We start from the raw sequence: 13,812 nt of genomic DNA on the forward strand, positions 1-13,812 counted from the left end.
GAAGAAAATGCATTTTTTCAAGAATACCATCATTGCATGTAAATTCTTTTTCATTACAAAATTTTTTAAAAAAAAGAAAAAGATACAACTTAGAAACACTAAGGTGACCAAGCCTTTTGTGATAAGTAACAATATCTTTAGATTGAACATGATTACAAAATGATTTAGATGGCAAAAACAAAAAATCCAATTGGTTGGTAAATGGTAAAAAAGAGACATTATATCCAAAATCGGTTATTTGATAAACAAAAAAAGATTAAGTTAAGTTTTTGAATAATCCTAATTTTTGGAAAATAAAATTTTTTGCCTTAAAAATTTTTCAAGGTTTTTCATCTCTTTAACATCTAATGATGTTCCATCGGCCGTGAAAACGAATGATTTAAAAGAGTTAAGACTTAGTTTGGATAAAAGACATGCATTTAGAGTCATATGAAAGAAGGCACCCGAATCAAGGATCCAAGGACATACCGAGAGTTGATGAGACCGCACCACCGAAGGTAGAAGGTGTGGAAGAGTTTATTATCATGAATTGTTGGAAAGTTTTCGTAAGTTGAGCAATAGAGTCCTTTATGTCACCATCTCTTATTGATTCTTCACTTGAATTACATGGACTATCTCCAACGGAAGTCGCCTTATTTTTAAGCTTAGGGCAATCGGGTCTAAGATGGCTTGGTTCATTAAAATGATGACAAACAATTTTCCTTCCTCCACGATTGTTATTTTTCCAAAAAATGAGGATGTTTATATGTGCTCATGTTATTTTCTGATCTAGATAACGCATGGACCTCATCAAAGTCTTTTTTAAGAGCCAAGCGAGTTTCTTCTTAGCATAAATCGGCAAGGATTTCACTAAGAGGAGTAGAAGCCCTATGAAGAAAGAATCCTCTTAGTTGTTCAAATTCTGGACAAAGTCCATGAATACATTGAAAAAATCTTTCTCTCCATTTGCTCTTGCCTCATGGCAATAACGCTTCCTTCCCATTATGGTTCAAAGAGAGCAAGTTCATCCCATAGAGGAGATAAAGTACTATAATAATCTCTAATACTCATATATCCTTGCTTGGTTCCTCTTACTTTTTCTTGTAAAAAAAATGTCTAGCAAGGTCCTTTTGAGTGTACATACCTTTCATGAAGAACCATGCTTCATTTGCCTTCTTAAATTTAGCTAGATTAGCACAAATCTTTAGCTTCACATTATTCATAAGCATGCTCACTTTCTCAATCTATATCTTTGGATTGGTATTCTTCAATAGCTTTGGCCTTTTCTTCATCACCCAAAGTTTTTTCTTCATTCACTTCCTTCTTGGTGAGCTTCAATTGTGGTTCCAGAACGGTTCCACATACATATCCCAAAGTTTCTTACTTTTGAGGTTGTTTTCTATAGTGACCACCCACATTTTATAAATGGTCCCATTTAATTTAAATGAGAGGTCGATCTTTGCATCTTTGACAACCTTGTAGAAGAGTTAGAAAAGAACAAGAGTATGAAGCTTAATAACACTCAAACATAAGAGAGAGAAGTCACAAGAGTGCTTCTAACACCCAGGGGCTTTGATACCATGTAAGAAAATTCAAGTGTCAAAAACAATGTCACAAAGTGACTACAAGAAAGTACATTCGCATAAGCACAATGTCTCTAATGGACAAGATACAATATGCCACAAAGGGCAAAAACCAAAAACACACACAAGAGAGAAGAGAACTTGAAATAATAGTGAAACTTTTATTGAAATGCTTGAAACAACATTGAGAATAATAGGAGAGAAGTTCCCTTTCTATGTCACATGGGTGCGGGTGCGGGGGTGCAGCACTTTTAAAAACCTTGGGTGCGGCAAAATATATATATATATATAGAGAGAGAGAGAGAAGGGGGGTCCGGGGTCCCCCCCCCCCGGCGCGGGTCCCGCTGCGCGGTCAACGGCGGGGGTCCAAGGGGGGGGCTGCCAGCGTTATAGGGGGCAGCCCCCCCCCCAAGAAATTTTTTGTTAAATTCCGCGGCCCATTTCATAGGCCAAAATTTAAAAAAAATCCAAAAATGGACCAAAATGACCCTGGGTGCATTGACCGCACCCAGGGTCAGGTTGACCGCACCGGGTGCCGCACCCGCATCGCGTCGACGCGGGTGCCGCACCTGCCTGGCCGAATCCCTATGACATAGCTCCCTTTATATACACCAAAAGATGTGCCAAGGGGAGCGCCCAAAAGTGACGTTGTGGAGAGTCCCAACGACACTTAAGGGATCCCATCCCCCCCCCCGGCGCGGGTCCTGCTGCGCGGTCAACGGCGGGGGTCCAAGGGAGGGGGGCTGCCAGCGTTATAGGGGGCAGCCCCCCCCCAAGAAATTTTTTGTTAAATTCCGCGGCCCATTTCATAGGCCAAAATTTTAAAAAAAATCCAAAAATGGACCAAAATGACCCTGGGTGCATTGACCGCACCGGGTGCCGCACCCGCATCGCGTCGACGCGGGTGCCGCACCTGCCTGGCCGAATCCCTATGACATAGCTCCCTTTATATACACCAAAAGATGTGCCAAGGGGAGCGCCCAAAAGTGACGTTGTGGAGAGTCCCAACGACACTTAAGGGATCCCCTTTAATTAACCAAAAAGAAAAAGAAAAAATACAAAAATATCCCTAATGGACATGTCTATTTACAAAATGATGAAAAGACCAAATTGCCCCTAGTGGGCATTATAAAAGATATACAAATATATATATACATATATGTATATATATAACATCCATATATATTAACATGGTCTTGTTGGGTTCCATACCTTTGCCATGTTCGTCCACCAAGTAACCAAGGGAGGTCACCATAGGGGTTCCAAAGTTACAGGGTTCCATAGGGCCATGAACATACACTCCTTGATACGAGGATCTTGGGAAGACGAGGAGGTAAGTTTGGCAAACTTGACACGGACCATATTTCTTGGTTTAAAAACCTTCGGCCAATCAGGGGGCTGACTAGGCCTCGTTTTGAAGGTTGACCATTTAAATTGTTCCTCCTCTACCCCCGCCTTGGCTAAATCTCCTTCTAAGGTTTGGGGGTCCCGAGCCATGAGCTTGTTTTGTCCTTCTCTAGATTCTTTTCCACATGCGATTATTGAGGCGGGTTTGGGTCATCCCTTATGCATGGTCAACAGATATTTACAAACCGGTTTTACAAACTTCTTAGGGATTTCTTTTCGAACATGACCCTAGCAGGAGACCCATGGCATGCCCGTACCAAGGGTTCCATTTTAAATCCTCGCCATTGAGATGTTTGACGACGCTCCCTAAACTAGTATTGTGGGAATCCATCAGCATGCAGAGTGGATTGGGTTAACTATATCCGGTTTGGGTCAAGAAGGTCCATAAGAGGGTTTAAGCCTAAGTGAGGGTGGGTTCGAATTACCGGGGCCTAGGGGAGATGTCATAGAGTACTGGAAAAGGTCTGGTCTTCATGGCAGGGACTGAGGATGAACCACTTTCGTGGGCTTGACCACAAGGATCGAGCACACTCAAAAGTTGACTTGGCTAGAAGAAAGAGAGGCCTAAGGACCAAGAGAGAGAGAGAATAAACGAAAGCTTAGGGGCTCAAAAGAGAGAGAGAGACACGATTTTTCAAAAGAAAATCTTTTTTCAATTCAAAATGCTTAGCTACTTTTTCAACACAAAGAAACCTATATATATAAGCTCAAGGGGGCTCATTAAGTTAACACCCTTTACAAGAAATCATAAAGAAAATTAAATAAAAAATGAGAAATTCAAAGAGCCTTTTCCAAAATCAAGAGACTCTTCCCAAACCCAAGAGTGCCTCTTAAACACAAGAGACTCTTTGGAGTCTCCCTACTTGCACGCCCTTCTAGGTCTCTCCAGCTGTACCCTCCTTGGATCTGGGTTCACCTTGGCTGCTTTGGTCCGCTTCACACCCTGGTCCGCCCAATGTTGAATTGGGTTGGATCTTTGCTTGCTTTGTTCTGTCCATGATCGATACAGATTGGATCACAAATGGATCTGTATCACTGAGCAAGAAGCAGTTGTTGTTGAATCTGATATCGAATCTCATGTTGAACCTGCTCTAATCTCTGAAGCTACTCACTACCTGTCACTTCTCTACCAGTAGATGATGAATTGATTGCTCATCCTTGGGCATTACACCTCACTCTCAGAAGAAGTTCCATATGCACCATCTTTTTTTTTTGAGAATAGGACAATAATTTTTCATATGACCAAAGATCTTGCAATAGTGACATTGAACGGAGCTAAGGTCACCTCTTCCACTAAATTTCAACTCTTATCGTCCTTCAATCCTACCACCACCTCTTCCACCAAGTCTACCGCCCATCTACCTAGATACAACCATGACATTATCCTCTTATGAATATGATCCAAGAAACTTTATCTTAGTCTCTTTGGCAAACAACCGTGCAATGACTTGAGTTACAAATGCTAGGTGAGAGCTATGCAAAATGACACTCATTGTTCCATCAAATTCTGGTCTAAGAGCCATAAGGAACTCAATAACTATGTCAGTCTCCATATGTTGATCAAGAAGCCCCAAACAAGTTTGAAATGATGTACAAGATACACACTTTGTATATTTCTCAAATTTCTTCTAGCCCTCCATAAGTGCAAGGGCATCCGAGATTCTCTGCATATCTTAATAAAATTCTTCAAAAAATTTGTTTTCTTTGTGCATACTTCTCAACTCTTGAGTGAGTTGTTAACGCCTTGCTCAATTCTCTTGTCTATAAACTTGCCTGAGGTTCGCCCCAGTTTCTTTTGCCTCATTGAATTTTGAACTATGTCACATGGGTGCGGGTGTGACACGAGTGCGGCGCAATTTCAAAAATTTTGGACACGGGGACTCGGCTATATATATATATATATATATATATATATATATATATATATATATATATATATATATATATATATATATATATATATATATATATATATAAAGACTCGGTCAAAGTTGTGCCCATTAGGGGACAGGTGATGAGTTGTGAAGCAATCAGGTTTTTTTCCTTACATGAGGGGGGGTTCCCCCCGGCGCGCAGAAAATTTAAAAAAAAATCCAAAAAAATGGACCAAAATGATCCTGAGTGCATTGACTGCACCAAGGGTCGGTTTGACCGAGTCCGAGCCGCACCCGTGTCGGTGCGTGTCGACGCGGGTGCGGCGACCTTGGAGTCGAGTCCGTGTGACATAGATTTTGAAATATTCATGGCAATTCTCGGTTTCACAGACCCAAGAATCCATGTCTTTCCTCTTGCATTGTTTATGACCCATTCCTCCATAGACTTATCAAAACCCTCATAAAAAAAACCCTTGGGTTTTATCTATAAACCATTCAATTAACCTCCAAAACCTTTCCCAACAACCACTGCTTCTAAGAAATCAGCCCAATAAGCATAATTAGTCTCATTCAACTTAACTGGGATCATTTAAATCCCTTCTCCATGATACCACAAAGAGTCAATGTTACAAAAAATAGAAGGAACTAAGCTCACCATAATCCAAACAAAGATACACCAAAAGTCGAGTGGAAGCCACAAGGCACAAAGGGAAGTCACAAAGCACTCTCTACACATAAAAATGTTGAACCAACACATACCCAGCCCAAACACAGCAAATAGGGGCAGTCGACACCTTGAAATCCCCAAATATAGCTTACCGCAAGCTATAGACACCTCAAAACTTGCTCAAATCTCATCCAAAACTCCAAAATAGTTGACCCAATCAGTTCTCCAACCTTCTATAGCAAAAATGACTGAATAGAACTGATTTGAGCCTCCAAAAAACAAAAATTGAAACTGATTCAATGTTTTTCTCAAATCTGGACTGAACTTTTCAAGAAACTCAGAAAATCTTGAAAAAATCACCAAAAATCCAAAACAACTCCAAAAACAATGGGTTTGATTTGTAAATCTTATAAATTCATACCCTAGCAAATTGTGGAATCAAACTAACCAAAACAGGTCTGAACCATGGTTGCCAGTTGAGGAAGCGGGAGTGGGAAGCGATACGGGAAGCGGGAGCGGGAGCGGGAAGCGAGGCACTTTCAAATTTTTAGGAAGCGGGAAGCGTGGGACCACTTAGGAGCGATTCGGGAAGCGACCTAGGAAGCGTCTCGAAAGAGAGGGGGAAGCGAAAAAAATAAAAATAAAAAATAAAAAATACAAAAAAATTGAAAAAGACAGGGAAGGCGAGGGGGAAGCATGATGGGAAGCACGCTTCCCAAAAAAAGGGGACGCTTCCCCGGACGCTTCGGAAGCGCGACGTTTCGCGCTTCCCCTTTTAGCTAGGCGCTTCGGGTAACCCTGGTCTGAACAGACCAGTCGTTCCTCTATAAATGATGTCAGCCTTGTACTGCACTTCAACCTTCTCCTCCTTACAGAATCAGCTGCTCCTCCTACACCCTCTAGCTTTAATACCATGTTAGAGTTTATGAGAATAGAGAGGGAAAGGAGCTAGGGTTTTGCAAGAGTTCAAAATGGAGAGAAGAAACAAGGTTTCCTTCGCTATTCAATATCGTGTGAGGGGAGTCCCCTCTAACATAAAAAGGGCCGACCCCTTTAGTGTACAACAAAAGGAAAAAGTTAAAAGTCTAATATACCCCTTTTAAGTAGGGTATGCACAATATGACCTAATAAAGAGACATTACACATAAATGTAAAACATTATATTACATAGACTTTCAATATAAACAAGGCTAGGGTTTCCCTATTTCCCAGTATTAGGCAGCTCAAGAGGCTGCAAAATTTGGTAACTTCCTACATTCTTGAGCCAACAGGGACATGACTTTGTCCTCACAAGAGTTAACAGAGAAGACTTCAGGTGCGCAGCAGAACAGGTATCCAACAACAATGAGTCCATGTTGGTGCTTCATTGAGAAAATTCTGATCTGTACCCCTCATGGTTTGCATCTCCCATTAAGTTTCCATAGAGGGAATAATCACAAGACACCTCCCTTCTAGAAAGGGCAACTAGTACCTCTCTTCCAACCTAATTGAGCTTTTAATGACACTTGTTCCCTCCAAAAGGATGTGCTTCCATGCATTAGAGCATGGGCTAAACATCACCTGTTTAATCCATTATCAGTCCACCTATGCCTTTTGTATGTTAATCCACTCTTCAGGACTGCATGGCAATAATCTAAACTTCAGATCAACAACTTGTGGAGAACCACCGTGTAACTATCCTCTTTGTATCATGATTTCCCCTATCATGAAAACCTGATCAAGCATGCTCCCATTCCGATCTGTTTAGGGGTGTATCGATCATGTGATACCAACCTCAACACTGGCTGACATAACGGCACCTCTTCCTCTAATGGAAAGAAGGTCCTCCAATCAAAGAAGCATGATGATGCCCTCTCCAAGGGTGTTCTTTAGAGGTTCACCCATTCCATCCTCCATGCGCTTGTTGATAAATGTAAATACCCATCAAGGAAATCCGTTGCTGGCCAAATTATACCACCATTCCAGCCTTTTTTCATGTATTTTGAGTTCCCATCTTTTACCTTCAATTTGGGAAGTCTTATCAGAAACAGAATGATTGCTTATTTCATTCTTACTGGCAGTTGCCAATTAACAGATTTATTGTGTAAATTTACCTGGCCAATATTTAAACACATTTCCACCATTTGTATGAAGATGAAGAACAATACACACAGTTGCATAACTCAACCATATAAAATATCTTCTTCCTTTGATGAAAGAAGACAAAAAAAATACTGCAGGCAAGATGCCCAAAAAACTGGTAAATAGAAGAATAGAGATCTTGTAGTACCTATGACCAGCATGCTGGAAAAACAAACCCGGAGGGGAATTTGGCACATTTTTTCCTGCATACTCCTTCCTGCCAATCTGCCACGTAAATAGCCAAAGAAAAGTTAGAATTTTTTTGTCTAACTTCTAAATAGAGAAAAACATGATTCCTTGTGAAAGAGTAGATAAAGTTTGTGAAAGAAATCAGAAGTCTTAAAATAGGAAGACGATGCACATTATCCAATTCAAATTAACCTATATCTTATGATAACATATATTCATTTTATACATGAAGCTAGTGCTAATTCTCCATCAAGCCTGCTAGAAAAGTATGTGATAGATTTGAAAAGACAGTAACCAAAATTAAATTATGTGAAGTGTCCTAACCTTTTCAACATCCCATATATTTACATAACCATCCTCAGCAGAGCTTCCAAATACAGATGATTTGTCCGGAGACCACTGGAACATATGCATGAAAAAAAAAAACGATTGAGAATATAATAGCCTGAACCAACTTCTTTCAGAAGGGAAGATGTCAAACAAAAACCAAATGGTCGTCCTCATCACTCAATATAACTCAGACAGAACCAAACACCATCTGACCTGCACACAAAGAACAGCAGCTTTGTGGCCTTCAAATTTGTGAACTGGAGCTCCAACACCACCTGATGTGAGGTTCCGTCTGTCAAACAGTCGGACAGAATTATCTGCAGACCTGAAAGTTGAGCATTTCATGAGAACAAAAGAGAGAAGCCATGATATCTACTGTGTATTCATCGGTTCTCAATTTTATTTTACAAAGAATGAAAAAGGAAGGAGAAGAAGAAAAAGCTAGTAAAGTTGGTTAATGCTTCATAAAGAAATCACCAAAATAAGGCCCATAACCAATATCTAGAAAACATATAACAGCATAGAATATCAATCACCCGTTCTTTACCCACTATACTTGAGCTTCCATGAATATCAATAAACCCTTTTTTATATTGACAAAACCATAAGTATCAACAATGTTAATGAAGCTTGAAAATGCTATAGTATAGGACCCAAGCGGATCAATTCCCTCATATTACAGAAATCAACCCCAACTTGTCTATATTTTATAGACTTGTCAATTAGAAAGAAGCAAACCAAATTACTTACCCAGTTAAAATAAGATTTTCATCATGGGGGTTCCAATCAACACAATGAAGATCAGCATTATGTGCCTTCTCCACCTAGGAAAACCAAAGGAAAAAAATCTTAAAAGATCAGCAGCCGAGTTCAATATAATATAAAATAATATAAAAATATTTAAATAATTGAATCTATACTAAAAAATTGTTTGTGAGAGTGTCATGTGAAAAATGAACTTCAAATGAAATGGAAAAGCATGGATAGATAATGCAAGCTTGATATGTAAATATAACCCACACCCACATGCACGTGCACGCATGCATGTGAAGACTGCTGCATCCCTCAGTTTGAGTGTCCTGCTGCACAAAAAAATAGAGAAGAAAGAAAAGAATAGGAGATGAACTGAGGTCGTGCCCCAGCAAGGACGCCTCTCTTGAATATATATTAAGTGAGAAAAATACATGACAAAATACATTAATACCCTTTTGGTATGAACTGATTTACAACACAAAAATACCCATAATACCCTCACATGTATTTCTAACAGACCCCCTCAAACTGTGCATGGTTGTTGAATGACCATGGACAGTTTGCGTTTAAGAAACCAATGACGCAAGGATGAGAGGGGTTTGGTCAAGAGATCTGCCACTTGAAATCTCTTTACTTTCTAGCTTTTCCCGCACAAAATGTTGATCAATCTCTACATGTTTCATTTTTCCATGCTGCACGGGATTGGTGGCAATGGCTACGGCACTCCGGTTATCACAATAGAGAAGTGAGCGATAAATCTTCTGGCGTAGATTAATCAACAAATGCCTAGTCCACAAAACTTTGATTGTGATGGCTGCCATAGCACGGTATTCTACTTCTGTACAGGACCGGGCAACAGTCTTCTGTCGCCCACGAGATCAAGTAACTCTTCATTGAATTAAGGATCTACCTCGAGATCAACACCAAATTCGACTTATTCGCCATCTTCGATCTCATCGAAGATCGGATATATACGAGACTCATGGTTTGGTTCCTCATACTCCTCATCACACTGGATCTCCTCATCATACCAGGACTCTTCATTGGGATCAGAACCAGATTCTAGATACTCGACCTTCTCTATGAAATCCTCGATGCTCATAACGATCTGAGGTTTAAAATCACAACCAAAATGTGGTTCTTGGGATAAGAGTTAATGCACTTGTCAAACTACCACCTAGTGGTGGCTGTTTTGAAAGTGGTAGCTGGTAGCTGGGATGGAAGTTGATGCATTTGGGATGGGAAGTAGCATTGTATTTACACTAAAGCATGGAATTGACAGTTATAACTGCCACTTTAGAAAATGTCACTTCTTAATGTTTTAAATTAGGGCCTGTTTGGAATATGTAGTTGGGATGGGCGTTTATGGAGTTTATGCATTTGAAGAAGTGGCAGCTGCCAAATTCATGATTAGTGTAAAATACAAAGGAGAAAGGACCTCTCTTCCCATCCCAAATGCATAAATGCCCATCCCAGTACCGAGATTCCCAACAGAACCACCAAGGTAGTTCAACCAAGATTTTACCTCTGGACCTCCAAATGCCCATCCCAGCTCCAAGATTGTGGCCCTTAGGGTTTTCAATTTGGGGTTTCGAAACTAATATGGTCCAACAGTGGACCAGTTAGGTTTAGATGGATCTAGTAAATTGGGGAAGAGATTCACGGTGGGAAGGTCTTGACTCGAGGCTGGCTTGCATAATACGATCTTGCTGTGGTGGCAACAGTAATGGAAATTGTAGTATTAGGATGATAGGACCGACTTAAAGCAGCTAATGGATATTGGTGGTGATAGAATGATAGAACTTGTTTGGTCCTGTAGCAGCTGATCTGAATAGGGTAGCCAAGATATGATCACTTCACATTTACCCTCGATTAAGCACTCATTAAGGTCACCTCATGCCATACATTGAAAGGGTTCATGCCATACAACACAATCGAAAACATAACACCACTACGTTTGTCCATTGTTCAGTAAATAGGTAAAAATGGTGATTTACCTAAAACATGTAATGGTCATAAAAGTGAGATTTAGTTGTCTCATTTTCTGCATTCTCAGAAAAGTAATTGTCTCATTTTCTCAAGGTTACAACCAAGAACGCATATCCATTTTTTTTTCTAATGTGTTTTCCAAGCATAGGACTTGGGTTGAGGGTCCTAGCCACAGGAGTTCCCCCCCGCCATAAGTGGTCGATCTATGATCTACCTGTTGTCAGGCATTGGTTTCTCTGTGTAACTAAATTTAAAACAAACCAAAGAATCTTATTTTTCAAAATAGTCCTTACCTTATTGTCTTTTTCCTAAATCATCCCTCTTTCATGGCAAAATCATCATTTCATTGGGTCTAAACCAGTGTTATCAAAAACGTGTCTTGAGGCGCAAAAGGGCCGCCTCGCCTTGAGGCGCAGCCCTCTGTGCCTCAAGGCGCAAGCCTGAGGCGCAAAAAAAATACTTTTTTACAACAAGATTTCTGAGGCATAATCAACAAAATTTTTGTAGGTTAATCTCATATATTTTTCAGTTATTTCAGTTATGTAATAAGTTTATTAGCATATTACTATATTTTAACTTTTGTTAGTTAATCTCGTATATTTTTTAGTTATTTCAGTTATGTAATTAGTTTCTTAATATATTTTAACTTTTGTTGGTTAATCTCATATATTTTCAGTTATGTAATCAGTTTTTTGTTAGAATTCCACCTTGGTACCTGTATTGAGAAAACGAGAGAGAGAGACGAAGAAAAGATTACAAGAGGGGGCTGCGGCTCACGATTTCTACTTACGGAAATTGTGACCTAATGGCTATATTAATACACTTAAGTTTACATTTTGGGTCGGGTCGGGTCAGGTGTAATATCCGAACCCGGATACAAATCGGGTCTGGTACAGGATCCACCTTTTTCACCCCACCCCACCCCCCTCCTCAAGTTGATCATGGTTATGGACCATGCACAACTTGCCTTTAGGCATCCAAAAACGATCCTTTGTTAACCCTTTCGTAAATAGGTCCGCAACTTGTCTTTCAGTATTGACGAACTCAGGCTCAATCTCTTTTTCTTCAACTTTCTGTCTCACAAAGTGTTGGTCAATCTCAATGTGCTTAGCACAACTGTGATGTACTGGATTGAATGAAATGTTTATAGCACTTTGGTTGTCACATAGCAAGATAGTTTGGGAGATCTTTTCTCCTACTAAAATTAATAGATGTTTGATCCATGTGGCTTCGGCAGTAGCAGCAGCCATAGATCTATACTCGGCCTCAGTACTTGATCTAGCAATAGCCTTTTGTTTTCTACTGCTCCAAGAGACTAAATTTCTTCCAATGAAGGCACAATATCCTGATGTAGATCTTCGTTCGTCAGGGTCTCCTGCCCAGTCTGCATCACAATATACAGTGAGTTTGTGCTCATCTTTGCCATATGGCTGTGGTGAGTATATTAATCCATCCCCAATAGTCCCTTTCAGATATCTAAGGATCCTCTTGACGGCCTCCATATGTCCAGTATGTAGCGCGTGCATAAATTGAGACACTTGATTGACTGAATAAACAATATCAGGTCTAGTGAATGTGAGGTACCGTAACATTCCTATTATGCTTCGATACCTGGTGGGGTCATCACACAGATTTTCATCATGAGCGCTAAGTTTTTGATGAAGCACACTCGGAGTTTCCAAAGATTTGCAATCTTTTATGTCTGCCTTGCTGAGAACATCTACGGTGTACTTGTGCTGAGTGAGTGTCAAGCCATGAGCCTGATTATAAACTTCTACGCCAAGAAAATAGCACAGAGCTCCAAGATCTTTCATTTTGAACCTCTGACCTAGTAAGTCTTTTACTTCTTGGATGTGGGCCCCAGAGTTTCCTGTGATAACAATATCATCGACATATATTAATAACAGAGTGGTCACAGTCTGACTTCTGAAAATAAACAATGAGTGGTCCAACATGGAACGTGAAAATTCATGTTTCTGAATCTCTAGTGAGAAGTTGTCAAACCAAGAGCGAGATGCTTGCTTCAGACCATAGATAGCTCTTTTTAACCTGCACACATGAGTTTTACAGTGATAAATGGGCAAGGGTTGCTATGTCGTCACCCGGAAGCGACGCGTCACACCGGCGCCCGGGTGTGGTGTCAAATAGGCAAGGGTTCCCTCACTTTGTTGGACGGGTGGGGGTAAAGAAGTTAGTCCAAGACCATAAAATTAGGTTAGCCACTTGAAACATAGGATCTTTAACTGGTAAGTTGGTAGAGTTAGTAGATGTTATGTGCAGGAGAAAGATTGATATTTTATGTCTACAAGAGACCAAATGGGTAGGTGAGAAAGCAAAAGTGATAGAACCTTAGGGATATTAGATTAGGTATACAGGAATAAATAGGAATAGGAATGGAGTAGGGATTGTTATGAGTCGTGAGTTTATAGATAATGTAGTTGAGGTCCATAGGAAGGGTGATAGGATTTTACTTATTAAATTAGTATTAGGTTCGGATATTATTAATATTATTAGTGTTTATGCACCTCAAGTAGGTTTAGATGATTCCATTAAGCGTCAATTTTGGGAAGATTTAGATGGAGTAGTACAAGGGATATCTTATGGAGATAGGCTTTTCATCGGCGGTGACCTTAATGGGCATGTAGGCATTAGTAGGGATGGATTTGAGAGTATCCATGGAGGCTATGGTATAGGAGAAAGAAACGAAAGTAGAGAAAGGATTTTAGATTTTGGTTTGTCCTATGATATGATCTTAGCAAACACTTGGTTTAGGAAGAGGGAGTCTCACCTAGTAACATTTAAAAGTGGGGTAAACACGAGTCAGATAGATTTTTTCCTACTTAGAAAGAGAGATAGGGGTTGTTGCATCGATTGTAAGGTTGTACCGGGAGAAAGTGTAGCTACAACATAAAGTCTTAAT

At 40.1% G+C, this 13,812-nt stretch overlaps 1 protein-coding gene across 1 annotated transcript in view; it reads right to left on the bottom strand.

The window, feature by feature from the left end:
- The window catches only part of LOC149820332 (WD-40 repeat-containing protein MSI4-like), a 61,229-nt gene that overhangs the window by 25,038 nt on the left and 22,379 nt on the right, over positions 1-13,812 (bottom strand). The window contains exons 10-13 of the mRNA XM_089983409.1: positions 8,901-8,974; positions 8,364-8,475; positions 8,145-8,219; positions 7,780-7,856 (exon numbers count right to left, since the gene is read on the bottom strand). Coding sequence (XP_089839535.1) covers positions 7,780-7,856; positions 8,145-8,219; positions 8,364-8,475; positions 8,901-8,974 — 338 coding nt within the window. The remainder of the gene's footprint in view (positions 1-7,779; positions 7,857-8,144; positions 8,220-8,363; positions 8,476-8,900; positions 8,975-13,812) is intronic.

Source organism: Nuphar pumila, chromosome 12 (assembly GCF_984573655.1).
Source record: "Nuphar pumila chromosome 12, dmNupPumi1.hap1.1, whole genome shotgun sequence".
In the NCBI taxonomy this organism is placed as follows: Eukaryota; Viridiplantae; Streptophyta; class Magnoliopsida; order Nymphaeales; family Nymphaeaceae; genus Nuphar; species Nuphar pumila.